Here is a 12,280-nt window from a genome sequence, read left to right as displayed (position 1 = left end):
GCAGAAGAGGTGTATAGATCAGTTCAACATCTTGTCTTCATCTGATGTGCCCAGATGTGCAAATAAGGTTTATTTCTTTCTGAAGAAGCAAGACATGTTTATTTGTTGGAAGTATGTTGACCCCATCACATGAGTTGTGTATGACAGGAAGAGCTCTGTTCTCACATTCTGACAGCTGCGCTCCAGTGAACAATGTCTGCGAGTCTGTCTCTCCTTCTGTCATTTTTAGTGGGGTTTGCTAAGTCAAGCATCACTATTACTACATAGGGTTACAGATTTGTTTAAGAGAGAGAGAGAGAGAGAGAGAAAGAGAGAGAGAGAGAGAGAGAGAGAGAGAGAGAGAGAGAGAGAGAGAGAGAGAGAGAGAACCATAGCCTTGTGGGCTCTGACATATGGTGCAAAGCAATTGAGGCAGCCAGTGTTTGTGCACTGACTCGTGGTCCTTTCCTGATCCTATTCCCCTTCCTCCTTTCCAGTAGGAAATCAGTAAAATGAAAGTTTTAGCTGAATTTACCTGAATAATAGCAGGGATGTATGTAAGGAGGAACTGTTGAGCAGGACTTATAATGAGTGGTGATGACGGTGCTGTGAGTTTGCTGCGGTTGTCATAAGTGGGAGGTTTTGTTATAGAGTAGCAATGTTTCCTCCTGCACAACTGTCCATTCTCCATTCCAGTGATATCACAAAACTATTTTGATATGTATTTTAAAAAAAAAAAAAACCAGAGTGGAGCCAGTGAGAACTGGGAAAAGTAACTTAATTAGTAGTATTATAATAATAATAATAATAATAATAATATTTTTTTATAATAATATTTTTATTTTTAAAATGCTAAAATTAATATACTTTCTGTGAGGGCTGGGACTGGGAGAATGAACCTAATTTGTAAATTTATTAATTAATTAATCTAAATTGTTGAACTTCAAAAATAAATCTATAAATAACAATTCTGAATAATTATTTTTTGTTGTTGTTGTTTTTGTTTTTGTTGTTGATGATGATATTGATGATTTTTGTATTTATTATTTAAAAATACTAAAATTATACTTTCAGTGAGGATTAACTTGGTAAATGAAGTTTTTCTGTGAATAAATCTGAATTGTTTAACTGATTAAAAAAATATAACAAATTTAAAAATATATTATTGTTTTTTATATATATTATTTATAATAATAATTATTATTATTTAGTACTAATATCATTACTGTTGATTATTTGGAAGTTCACTGTTTAAATATACGTTCTTTATGGTTACAATTTTTAAACACTATTTTAATGTTTTTTTTATGTTTTTCAATTTTAAATATTTTTTTTTTTGTTTTCAGATTTAATTCATTTAATTATTTAATTCTTTTTTTAATTCAGAAATTTAAAAAAGCCTTTATTTGCCATTCCAACCTAAAATTTCTTACACATAAAGCAAAAAACGTTTCTCTAGACCAAAAAGCAATTCCTACCACATTATAAAAGAATGTGACACCCATGTATTATTTTATTATATATTTATTTATTTTTTAAAAATTTAATTTGAATTTTATATTGACATCAGTTTCCTACCCCACATATCCAAATGCCCACCCGTGAATGGCATCCTAGTAGTGCCACCAGTATTTTAAGTAAAAGTAATGAGTTACAGTATTGTTACTCCCTAAAAAAGTAACTAATTGCATTACTTGTGTAAAGTAATGTATGTTATTTTTAATTTACTTTTTCTCTCCTTTGCTGGGCTTGCTTGTTTGTTTTTAATAACAGAAAAAACAAACAAATAAAAAAATACATATATAATTGGCAAAGGTAAAGGCCTTTCACACCAAAAGTGAAATGAATAAGCCTCAGGCAGGAGGAAATGCAAATTTACACCTGTACAGTAGAGTGCACCACTCAAACAAACCTTTCAGTTGTGCTGCCACTCTTGATCACAGAAGAATATGATGCAGGAGAAGAAAGTTTAACACTTACTTCAATTTAAAAAAAAAAAAATTATCTAAAGTCATTTTTGCTTATTAGTATGGTTGAATTGGATCATCGAAGGTCAGCAGCAAAGACATTGATTAATAAAGTGAGATTAAATACATAAAGTATATTTGTTTTATTTAACATATTTAATTATTGCGGGTTTGCATTTTGCATTTCAATGCTTTTAGACATTTTGAGTAATACTGAATCAGTTTTTGTGGAAGTGAGATGAGTAAATGCATTATCACATTTAGTCTAGAGCTACAATAACCGTCATGTTTACACAGTGCACACAACACCTCTGCACTCTGTCCCAGTTTCTCTCAACATGGGGACAGGAGAGGTGTCAGTCAATAAATGGGAAAACAAAGTTACCTGCATTACTTATTTGAAAAAGTAACTCAGATGTTTTGTTGTAAATTTAAAAGTAATGAGTTATTAAAAAAAAAAGTAATCTGATTACGTAACTCTCATTCCTTGTAATGCGTTACCCCCAACACCGAGTGCAATTGCTTGGGTTGGACTCTTTTGACTCTTTTAGCCTGTAATCATGACACTGTAGCAACTACATAGCAACACCCTGACAACCACCCACAACAACCTGAACATCCTCATTCATTTGTCTTCCAGGATCTCAAGGGCTGCATCTGTGCTGTTGTCGGATCCTTGCTTCCAGCTTCGCTCCATTCAGTACCTGCTGGGAGAAGGAGAGGGTGGAGCCATCGGCCCTGACAGCAAACATTTCTCTCTGCACACATGTGAGTCATGACTAAACGCATCCAGGCCTGATGCCAGGACACACGACGAAAGGGAGGGGGCTTTTATATTTCGAGGGGGAGGGGGAGGGGGGGGGGGGGGGTGTAGCAGTTGAAGTCGCAACAGAATCTCACTTTTGCATTTTCAGTGGGATGTTATATTTAGTCCGCATTATATGCTATGATATGAAACGTTTTACGGTCTAAATATACTCCTATTTCTTAGAAAAGTCTTCCATATCCAGTGATGTGAAAGTAATTGTTTGTTCTTAAAATAGCCCCTGCTCTGCCATATCACTCAGCTCTTATTTCAAACACTAAGATCAAATCCGTGCAGTGATTGAAATGTATTATAATTATAATCTGCTATAACTGGCCTTTACGTAAATTATTTATTTCCTCTTAGCAGGTGAAATTTAGATGGACGTCAGGTATGAACAATTTTATTTTCCAGTCTGATTTCCTGTAGCTTGACTGGTTGAGCATTATGCTATCAATTCAATTCACAAGAACACAAAAACTGATACATTTTTAAGTCACTTATATTTGAACAGCATTATGATGAGAGACCTAATTTTAATAAATTTGACGCTAATCCAAACAGATTTATGAGCCCTAACTATCCTTATTATGGCTTGCAGTCATTTCCAAAATTTAATCTAATTAATTATATGCTGCATACTGAATCAAGTTAGTCATGATTAATCACATGTTTTTGCTGAGAAAAGCATTAAAGGGGTCATGAACTGAGAAATCAAAATAATAATAGGTCATTGTACTATTGTACTAAGATCCACGCCTGCTTCTACATCAGTGCCTGTTTAGCCCCGCCCACCGATTCGTGTTTTCGCAGTAACGGTTCAATCCCTAATTGCCTGGCAGCACCAGTTCCACATGTAAGACTTATTTCATATGCAAACATTTCAGCCAATCACAGCAGTGGGTGTTTACACTGAAGTCTCACAGCAGACACAAACAGAGCGTTCAGACCAGAGGGCTAAAATCAGGGTAGAAAAATAGCCTTTATTTCTCAATTGACCATTTTTGATGTAAAAAGCATACTAACATTATTAACTTCACTTCAGTTCATGGCCCCTGATCATGAAGATCATTTAAAAGTCTTAAAGGTGCAGTAAGCGATTTCTGAAAGTGGATCAGCAGTAGGGGCCATATACACATGATGGTGGAGGAGAGAGATTGAGCAACAGGGAGATTTAAAGAAAGACCGTAGAAAGGGAGATGGCTGAGAGGCATTACAAAATAGAAAAGCTCAGAAGAATATCACTGAAAAAAAGAAGGGTTATGATTAGGCAAGAGCTTTAGGACCCGCGAGAGTGCTGGAGAGACCTAAGTGGGAAAGCCTGAAAATGGACGCAGAGGTTGCTTTATTTCTGCTCCATTCTAGGGATATAACAGTATGAGATTTTAACGGTATGATAACAGTTTGAGAAAATATCATGGTTTTACGGTCTCAGAGACGGTTATCATACCGTGAAAATCTCATATTATTAAATAATTAATTATTATTATTATTATCATCAGTTAAAATGACCGTTAAATGAATAAAAAAAGGTTTTTGTTTGAACAAATGCATTATTATGCTTTATTATAACTTTTGTTTGTTTCGTTTATTCAAATTTCAATAATCAAAAATGTCTTATCAATTAAATTTAATAATTGATTATGGATTAGATTAACAACTTTTTTTATCATTAATAATTTATTAAAATGTTTAGAATAGAAAAAGAATAATAGAGTTCTATGAAATGTATTTTATTCAGAAAATTATTTTTTCTTTTTATTATATAATACACATATATTATCAAAAATGGTGGTAATCAAATGAATAAAACTATCAATTTAATTAATGTTTTAAAAAGTAATAAAATGAAAATTTAATCCTTTTTTGGCAAAGTGCTGCACAACAGAGATTTACTAAATTAAAAAATAGACAAAAAAAATATATTTTAATAAAAAATATATTTAATAAAATTCTGTTTTAAATTATATATGAGAAGTACATTCTGTAGTACAATAGAAATATAATTCTGTCATAATTTCTTCAAATTAAACCAAACATTTATTTTGACGGGTTGTAGTGAAGACCTTTTAGTTTCAGAGTGTATTTGACAATGGAACAAGCAGAGCAAGTAGATTATATAGCAGTCTTTTTGCGCTCTAATATTCACAGACCATGTCATGTTACATTTGCGCGTCTTGTGGGAAAATTCCATTTTCATGACTGGATTCTGGGATTTTCTTCTGCATCACTGAAGTCATAAGTTATAAACGAGAGACACCTTTATCTGCATGGAAGGATGGTGTTCTCAAATATAGGCGAACATGTTTGATGTGTTTCCTCCTTTTGCAGCCACTTTGCGTCCACATTTTTTGCAAATTGGATATCTATCCTCAAGGACAACCAAGTGTTTGTTTTTTCTATATTCAAAGTATTCCCATACTGCAAATTTTAACTTCTTTATCGACGGGGGATAGAAATTAGAGATAACAGCCTCTGTGTGGGTGGAGCAAGTTGAAAGTCTTAGCAGTCGAGTGGAAAGAAGTTGCTTATGCACAGGTGAGATTCTCCGTCTGATTTTTTTCCCCCAATACCTTAGATAAACAAATGTGCATGATATGATATGATCATGTGTGTTCATACCGTGATATATCGTCATACCGGTATGCTGTTATAACCCTACTTCGTACGTGTATAACATTGGTTTTGCTATGTTTCACAGAACCAAAATATGCTGTTGTTGTAATGTTAGCTATAGTAACAGGACAGTTTCCTTTCAAAAGGGAACTAGCGCGGCGTCCCCTAGGGGTCGCTATGGGGAATGCCTCTAGCACGCCAGGTGTCTAAAGCTTGAGTCTAAACACAACAATGAACTTGACATTGGCATCACTGGTGTGACCATGAGTATAAAAGGGCACCTGTGAATAACATCATCTTCTTTCTTGTCTTCAGGATACCAGTTTGTTTGAACCTGTGTTTATTCTGAAACAATCTAGTACTATGGCGAGCACAAGCACTAAGTCATTTTAAACGGTGTGTTCCTCCACGTTATCTGACACCAGATGACACACACGATGTGTGCGTTATGTACATGGGTGAGGAGCATGCACGCTAAGTCATTGAGGGGGCTATTTGTGTGCATTGCGAGCGCATTCCCATGACGAAACTTCCCTCTTGTCTGATTAGATCTGCCATAAAAACACGAGAAGCACGAGCCCCCTTGCGGCCGCCTCGATGAATGTTTCCTGTCAGGACATAACCGTCCAGCTCGTACGAGCCATCCATTTCTCCCATATCTTCACACTGAGGTGCGGAGATCTTGGGGAAAGCCCTATTCTGCCCGCATCCATCGCGCTCATGCAAATTATGCTGATGCTGAGGGAACGCGGGAGCAAGTAGGGGCTCTGACACGTTTTTTACATCTGGCCCTGAAGCCTGAACCTATGATGTTTTTGGCAGTTTGTTTACCTTTAAATCTGCCTTTCTATTGGTTCGGCATTAGTGGCTAGTTGTGAATGCGCTGTCAGACGCCAGATAGTTTACTGAGTAGTAGGCACGCTGTGAGCCTCTTTAGTGACTATTTTGATTACAAGGGTTTTTTTCCGCTTCCTTGAGCTTCACTCAGAAAGCGTAAGTAACTAGTTTTCGGTGTTTTTTGACATTGTTAGGCCAATGTTTTAAGGCCTCCGTATGCAGAGCTCCACCTGCTGGTGATGCTGAGTTGTTAAGCTTTTTTAGCCCTTTTTTTTTTAGAATCTGCTATCAACATCTGGCTGTATTGTTGCTTTTTATCTTGATTTAGATTTGTCTTTTATAATATGAGCGTCATTAGGCCTCTTCTCTTTTGACAATGTTGTCTTTATTAAGGCCTCCGCTCTCTAGAGCTCCTCCAGAATAGTCGTAGGCCAGTCGTAGGCTCTCTGTGAGCCTCCTTGCAAGATATGTGTGTGGAGCGTTGTTAGGCCTCCTCTCGATTAGAGAGTCGTTATGCTGAGGCCTCCGCTCCTAGAGCTCGGCTTTTATTTGCTTAAATTTGAGCGTCATCAGGCCTCCTCTAACTCAGAGAGTTATCTTTGAGGCCTCCGCTCTCTTGAGCTTCGCATCGATAGCAGCTGTGAGTTGTAGTCTCTCTATGAGCCTCCTTGCAAGATATCATGTATGTGGAGCGTTGTTACACCTCCTCTCGTTAAGAGAGTCGCTAGGTTGAGGCCTCCACTCATAGAGCTTGGCTATCATTTGCTAAGTCATCAGGCTCTCTCTTGAGCCTCCTTGGTTAATATGAGCGTCATCAGGCCTCCTCTTGTTTGAGAGTTTTCTTTCTTGAGGCTTCCGCTCTCTTAAGAGCTCCGCTAGGATAGCAGTTTTGAGTTGAAGGCTCTCTGCGAGCCTCCTCGCAAGATGTCCCGTGTGTGAACGTTGTTAGGCCTCCTCTCGATAAGGGAGTCGTTATGCTGAGGCCCAGAGCTTGGCGATTATTTAAGTCGTTAGGCTCTCCTTGGCTAATATGAGCGTTGTCAGGCCTCCTCTCATTTGAGTTATTTTTATTGAGGTCTCAGCTTTCTAGAGCTTTGCCAGGATAACAATTATGAGTCAATGGCTCCCTGTGAGCCTCCTCACAAGATATCCTAATGTGGAATGTCGTTAGGCCTCCTCTCAATAGGAGAGTCATTATGCTGAGGCCTCCGCTGCTAGAGCTCGACTAATATTTGCAAAGTTGTCAGGCTCTCTGTGAGCCTCCTTGGCTAGTGTAAGTGTCATCAGGCCTTCTCTCTTTTTAGAGAGTTATCTTTCTTAAGGCCTCTGCTTTCTAGAGATCTGCTGGGATAACATTCATGGGTTGTAGGCTCTCTGTGTGTCTTCTCGAAAGTTATCCTGAGTGTGGATCATTGTTATTCCTCCTCTCGATAGGAGAGTCATTATGCTGAGGCCTCTGCTCCTAGAGCTCGGCTATTATTTGCTAAGTCATTAGGCTCTCTGTGAGCCTCCTTGGCTAATATGAGCAATATCAAGCCTCTACTCATTTTAGAGAGTTATCTTTCTTGAGGCCTCAGCTCTCTAGAGCTCCACCAGGATAGTGTTTGTGGGTTGTAGGCTCTCTTTGAGCCTCCTTGTAGATATCTGGTGTGTGGGACGTTGTTAGGCCTCCTCTCGATTTAGAGAGTTATTTTCTAGGCTTCCGCTCCTAGAGCTCAGCTGGGTGGTAGGATAGTATGCTTGGTAGTTAGGCTGTCTTGGAGCCTCCTTAGCTACTTAAAGTGTTGTTAGGCCTCCTCTCAATCTGAGAAGTATTCTATAAGCCTCTACTCTGCAGAGCTTCGTGTGCTGACTCAACCCGTCCCTTCCCTTGGGTTAGAGTGTTGCCAGGCCTCTTGTTGAGGCCTCCACTCTCCAGGGCTGCTTTTAGGGAAGTTGAGTATTTTAGGCTCTCCGTGAGCCTCTTGGAAGCTGGCCTAAGTATGAACATAGTTAGGCATCCTCTCTTTAGAGTTATCCTTTTGAGGCCTCTGTTCTTGAGAAGCTCTGACCTATGATTGTTGCTGGTGCGCCTAAGGGATGAAGACTCTTTGAGTCTTTGACTTAGCTTAGCCAATAAGGCACTCATCCCTTTAGCATGTCAGCTTGGGTATTTCGTTCCCCATAGCAACCCCTAGGGGATGCAGAGCGAGTTCCCTTTCGAAAGGTTCCCTGAGAATAGGGAACGAGACGCTGCATCCCTTTGCCATGCTTCAGGCATTCCTGCTCCATCTCCTTCAGACAAGAAGTGGATGACATTATTCACAGGTGCCCTTTTATACTCGTGGTCGCACCAGTGATGACGTCAGACTGCCGCCTGCCAATGTCAAGTTCATTGTCATGTTTAGACTCACGCTTTAGACACATAGCGACCCCTAGGGGACACAGCGTCTTGTTCCCTATTCTCAGGGAATCATAGTTACATGCGTAATCTGAGACGTTTTGAGTGTCATTATTTGTCTGGAGCTGGTGTGCTGCTAACGACTAACGACAAACTTTTTTATGTTCTCTGTTCATTTTTTTTCTTCCTTGGTGTTCATTTGTCATCTTCGCTTTATTTTCTGTGAAGCATTATTTTGCTTTGCTTCAGCTATGATAAAGAGACATCCACTCTTGCATTTTGTGTTTGTGCATTTTGGGGGCAGAGCGATGAAAGTAGGGGGTGTATTTGTTTGGGTTGATTTCAGATATCATCAGTGTTTCTCAGAAATCGCTTACTGCAACTTTAAAAGAAGATAATTGAAGACATTTATGACATCCATTTTGCAATCATGTTTATTCAAATGTTTTTTTTAAAATCCTTTTTAAATATAGGTAAATAATTAATTTTTAATAGTATAATTTATACATTTTTATAATTTATAAAAGTATAAAAAAAGTTTATTATATACAATTTTCAAATGCATTTTATTTATATACTATAATTTATTTTTGTTTTATATAAAGTATTTTATATAATTAATGTACTAAATTAACATGTTAAATTGGCAGCCTTATTTAGAATGTCATTTTTTGAGTGATCTATATTGAAGTGGCAATGTAACTGACATCAGGAAATCCTCTCCCAATTGTACTGTAGTGCAAATCGATTCCTCCTGCACTGAAGCTCTAACTATATAGACCATCCACCCCAATCCACCACTTACTGTAAAAGGCCTTGATTAATTATTTACTCTAAGTGGATGCATTTTCATGTACACTATGCCCACACTTCTAAACTGCTCTACTTGGGGAGAGAATTGGGCATAACAATGAGGTCTTTATTCATTCAAGAACACTGCTTGAGAGTTTGTTTACAATATTTGAAAGGAGAGCCTTTTAAATACTCTATAACACCCAACCAAAAACTTTGTACAAGAGTTTAGAGTTTTTTAAAAGGGGGGGCGATATATAGATGCATTGCGATTTCTTTCTTAAATTATTCTGGAAAGATTCACAATGTATGTTATCACATTGTTAAATTATTAATTTAAATTAATTATTAATAATTGGTTATTGAAAACCAAAAATACTACAGCATTGATTGTTATAATGGATTTTATATGACTAAAACTTATAATAAATAAATAAATAATTAATTAATTATAAACTCCCCATATATAAAATGCTACAATAACCTGGAACATTTTATGTGGTGACTTAAACGGTTTGAACTGATTCATTGAAATTCATATACTATTTAATAGGTATTAAATTTTAAAGTAATAATATAACATACTATTTAATAGGTATACCTATTTCATAAAAGGGAGTTTAAGGTCATTTGACCCATCTCATACTATACCTCATACATCTAAGTAATAGTTATGATTAGAGGATAAAGGAAAGAGGACAGGATATGACATGGTTAATTTAAAAAAAATGCAACAATTTCCGTCTGACTCATTATTGGCCAGCTCCTGCGTCAGCATCACATGCATGCGTCATGCTGCTCACGTAAACAGCGTCGGCCAATAATGAGTCAGCGTTCTGACATAAAAACACGGAAGCCTGCACTGTCTATACAACGTAAACAGCATAGGAGACTTGACAGGGGAGGGAATTGTTGAATAAAATTATTTTTGTTTTGTTTTTGCGCACAAAAAGTATTGTCATCACTTCATAACATTTCATCAAAAATATCTTAATTTGTGTTCCGAAGATGAACGAAGGTCTTACAGGTTTGGAACGACATGAGGGTGAGTAATTAATGACAGAAATTTCAATTTTGGGTGAACTAACCCTTTAATATGCATCACATTAGCGAATTTTCTGTGGACAACTATGATCCATTGTCTATCGTCAATAGTGTATTGATGTTTGAAGCACAGCTCACATGTAGAAGTCATATTCAAGCAGCTTTTTGTTGGTCAACGCAGCTAATTTATATGATGAAATCAAACTTGTTGAGAAATCTGGAAATATTTCACCCTCACATGAAATTCCCAATCTTGTGGATTTCTACTGAATTACTGTATTTCGGCTGTGAAAATTGAACAAAGGTAAATTTTACCACATCTTTAGGCCATTACATTACTCATCATATGTCAAGCGTTGAGAATCAGTTTGCAATTTTATTGTGATTCTCTGAGTCAAATGAATCGCGAGTTATAGAACCCCACCCCTATCCATTAGAGATTATAGACAAGTAGAAATAAGGTTTTCTCATGCAGGTTGATGTTGGTCTTTATTTTCGTTCTTCAACAACTCTTCATTCAGACGGGTTTTCTTCACACTGCCCATTCCGCTCAGCTCTGAGGGACAGTGTGGTGTGAATCTCCAGGCTTACGAAGAAGAAGCTGGTCTCTTTCGTAGTCATGGAGACTGAGGGTCGCCATGGACACCACGTCCGGCCTCAGTTCCTGTCTGTCTCTCCCCCCACCAACCCCCTCTGTTTTCCACCACTAAACTGGGTCATTGGTATCAGACTCCATTCCTGAGATGAGATTATCTGGGAATTGTCCTTGGGTCTTTTCCAACCTGTTGTTTAAAGACTCAGGGGACACATTAAGGGCCCGCCAACATCTGAACTCAGTTGAGCAGCATGGCTTGTTTTACCCAAGCGAACAGGGATACTCAAAGCCCCAGGACTTGCTTTAGGAAGCTGCCATTAGATGTTGCAGATCTGTGTCTTTATCAAGGTTACTGACTAAAAAGAGACACAATGTTCAGAGTAGCAAACTACTATGCTACTTATACTGCACATCATATTCATATTTTTATATAAAGGTTGATCATACCAATTTCTGTACATTTATTAAGTCAGATAAACCAGTGTCAGAAATCAACAAATCATTTGCCTAATACTTGCCTAATAGAGGAATGTGAATCTTTTGGATGACTCTTTTGAATTGATTCCTGTCACTGGGTTTTGATGTGATTATTTAGAACAATTTTATTCAAAACATATCTGATTCAGTAGATTCTAGATTTTAGTATTCAATTTGATTCTATATTTTTATTATTATGTTTTAAATAAGCTTTAAGTTTAACATTTTAGATACCAAAGGCCACATACGTATAAAAAAATATATTTTCACCACAACAGCAACTGTAATAATTCTTAAAATATGTATATATTTTGTAAAGTATTTTAACAAATCATCAATTAGATCTTTAACATCTTTTTTTTTTTTTTTTTTTTTTGTTAAAATTTTGGAAGTTTTGGCAAAATTTTGCAGGCAAAAAGGTCCATTGTCCACGGAGCCCCTAAAAGGACATGGTGATGGAAAAAATATGCGTTTTCAATGCTTTTCAATGCTTGCGTTCTCTCACAAAAGTTTTGCATTCCCCGAGAAACTTTGCGTTCGCTGACAAAATGTTTTTATTCCCCCAAGAAATGGTTTGTGAGCGAATGCAAAGTTTCTCAGGGGAACAAAAAACTGCTGTGTAAGTACGCAAAAGCATTGACATATAATTCTCTTTTTTTTTCTCCATCACCATGTTCCTTTAGTGGCTCCGTAGTTGTCACGATAACCTGCTATGAAATCTGCGTTGGGAAAACGATGATGTGGATAACTATTGAAATTATTGGTTTTCGCAAAAAAATGCTGAACAG

The 12,280-nt window shown here is 37.1% G+C and overlaps 1 protein-coding gene across 2 annotated transcripts in view; it reads left to right on the top strand.

Moving 5' to 3' along the window:
• LOC127520432 (E3 ubiquitin-protein ligase RNF123) overlaps positions 1-12,280 on the top strand; it is a 169,401-nt gene that overhangs the window by 117,947 nt on the left and 39,174 nt on the right. For both annotated transcript variants that reach the window (XM_051908496.1, XM_051908495.1), the window contains exon 36: positions 2,587-2,714. In XM_051908496.1, coding sequence (XP_051764456.1) covers positions 2,587-2,714 — 128 coding nt within the window. The remainder of the gene's footprint in view (positions 1-2,586; positions 2,715-12,280) is intronic.

This window comes from Ctenopharyngodon idella, chromosome 10, assembly GCF_019924925.1.
Source record: "Ctenopharyngodon idella isolate HZGC_01 chromosome 10, HZGC01, whole genome shotgun sequence".
NCBI classification, from domain to species: domain Eukaryota; kingdom Metazoa; phylum Chordata; class Actinopteri; order Cypriniformes; family Xenocyprididae; genus Ctenopharyngodon; species Ctenopharyngodon idella.
The sequence above is the reverse complement of the archived record's forward strand: the minus strand, read 5'-3'. Positions and strand labels throughout refer to the sequence as shown.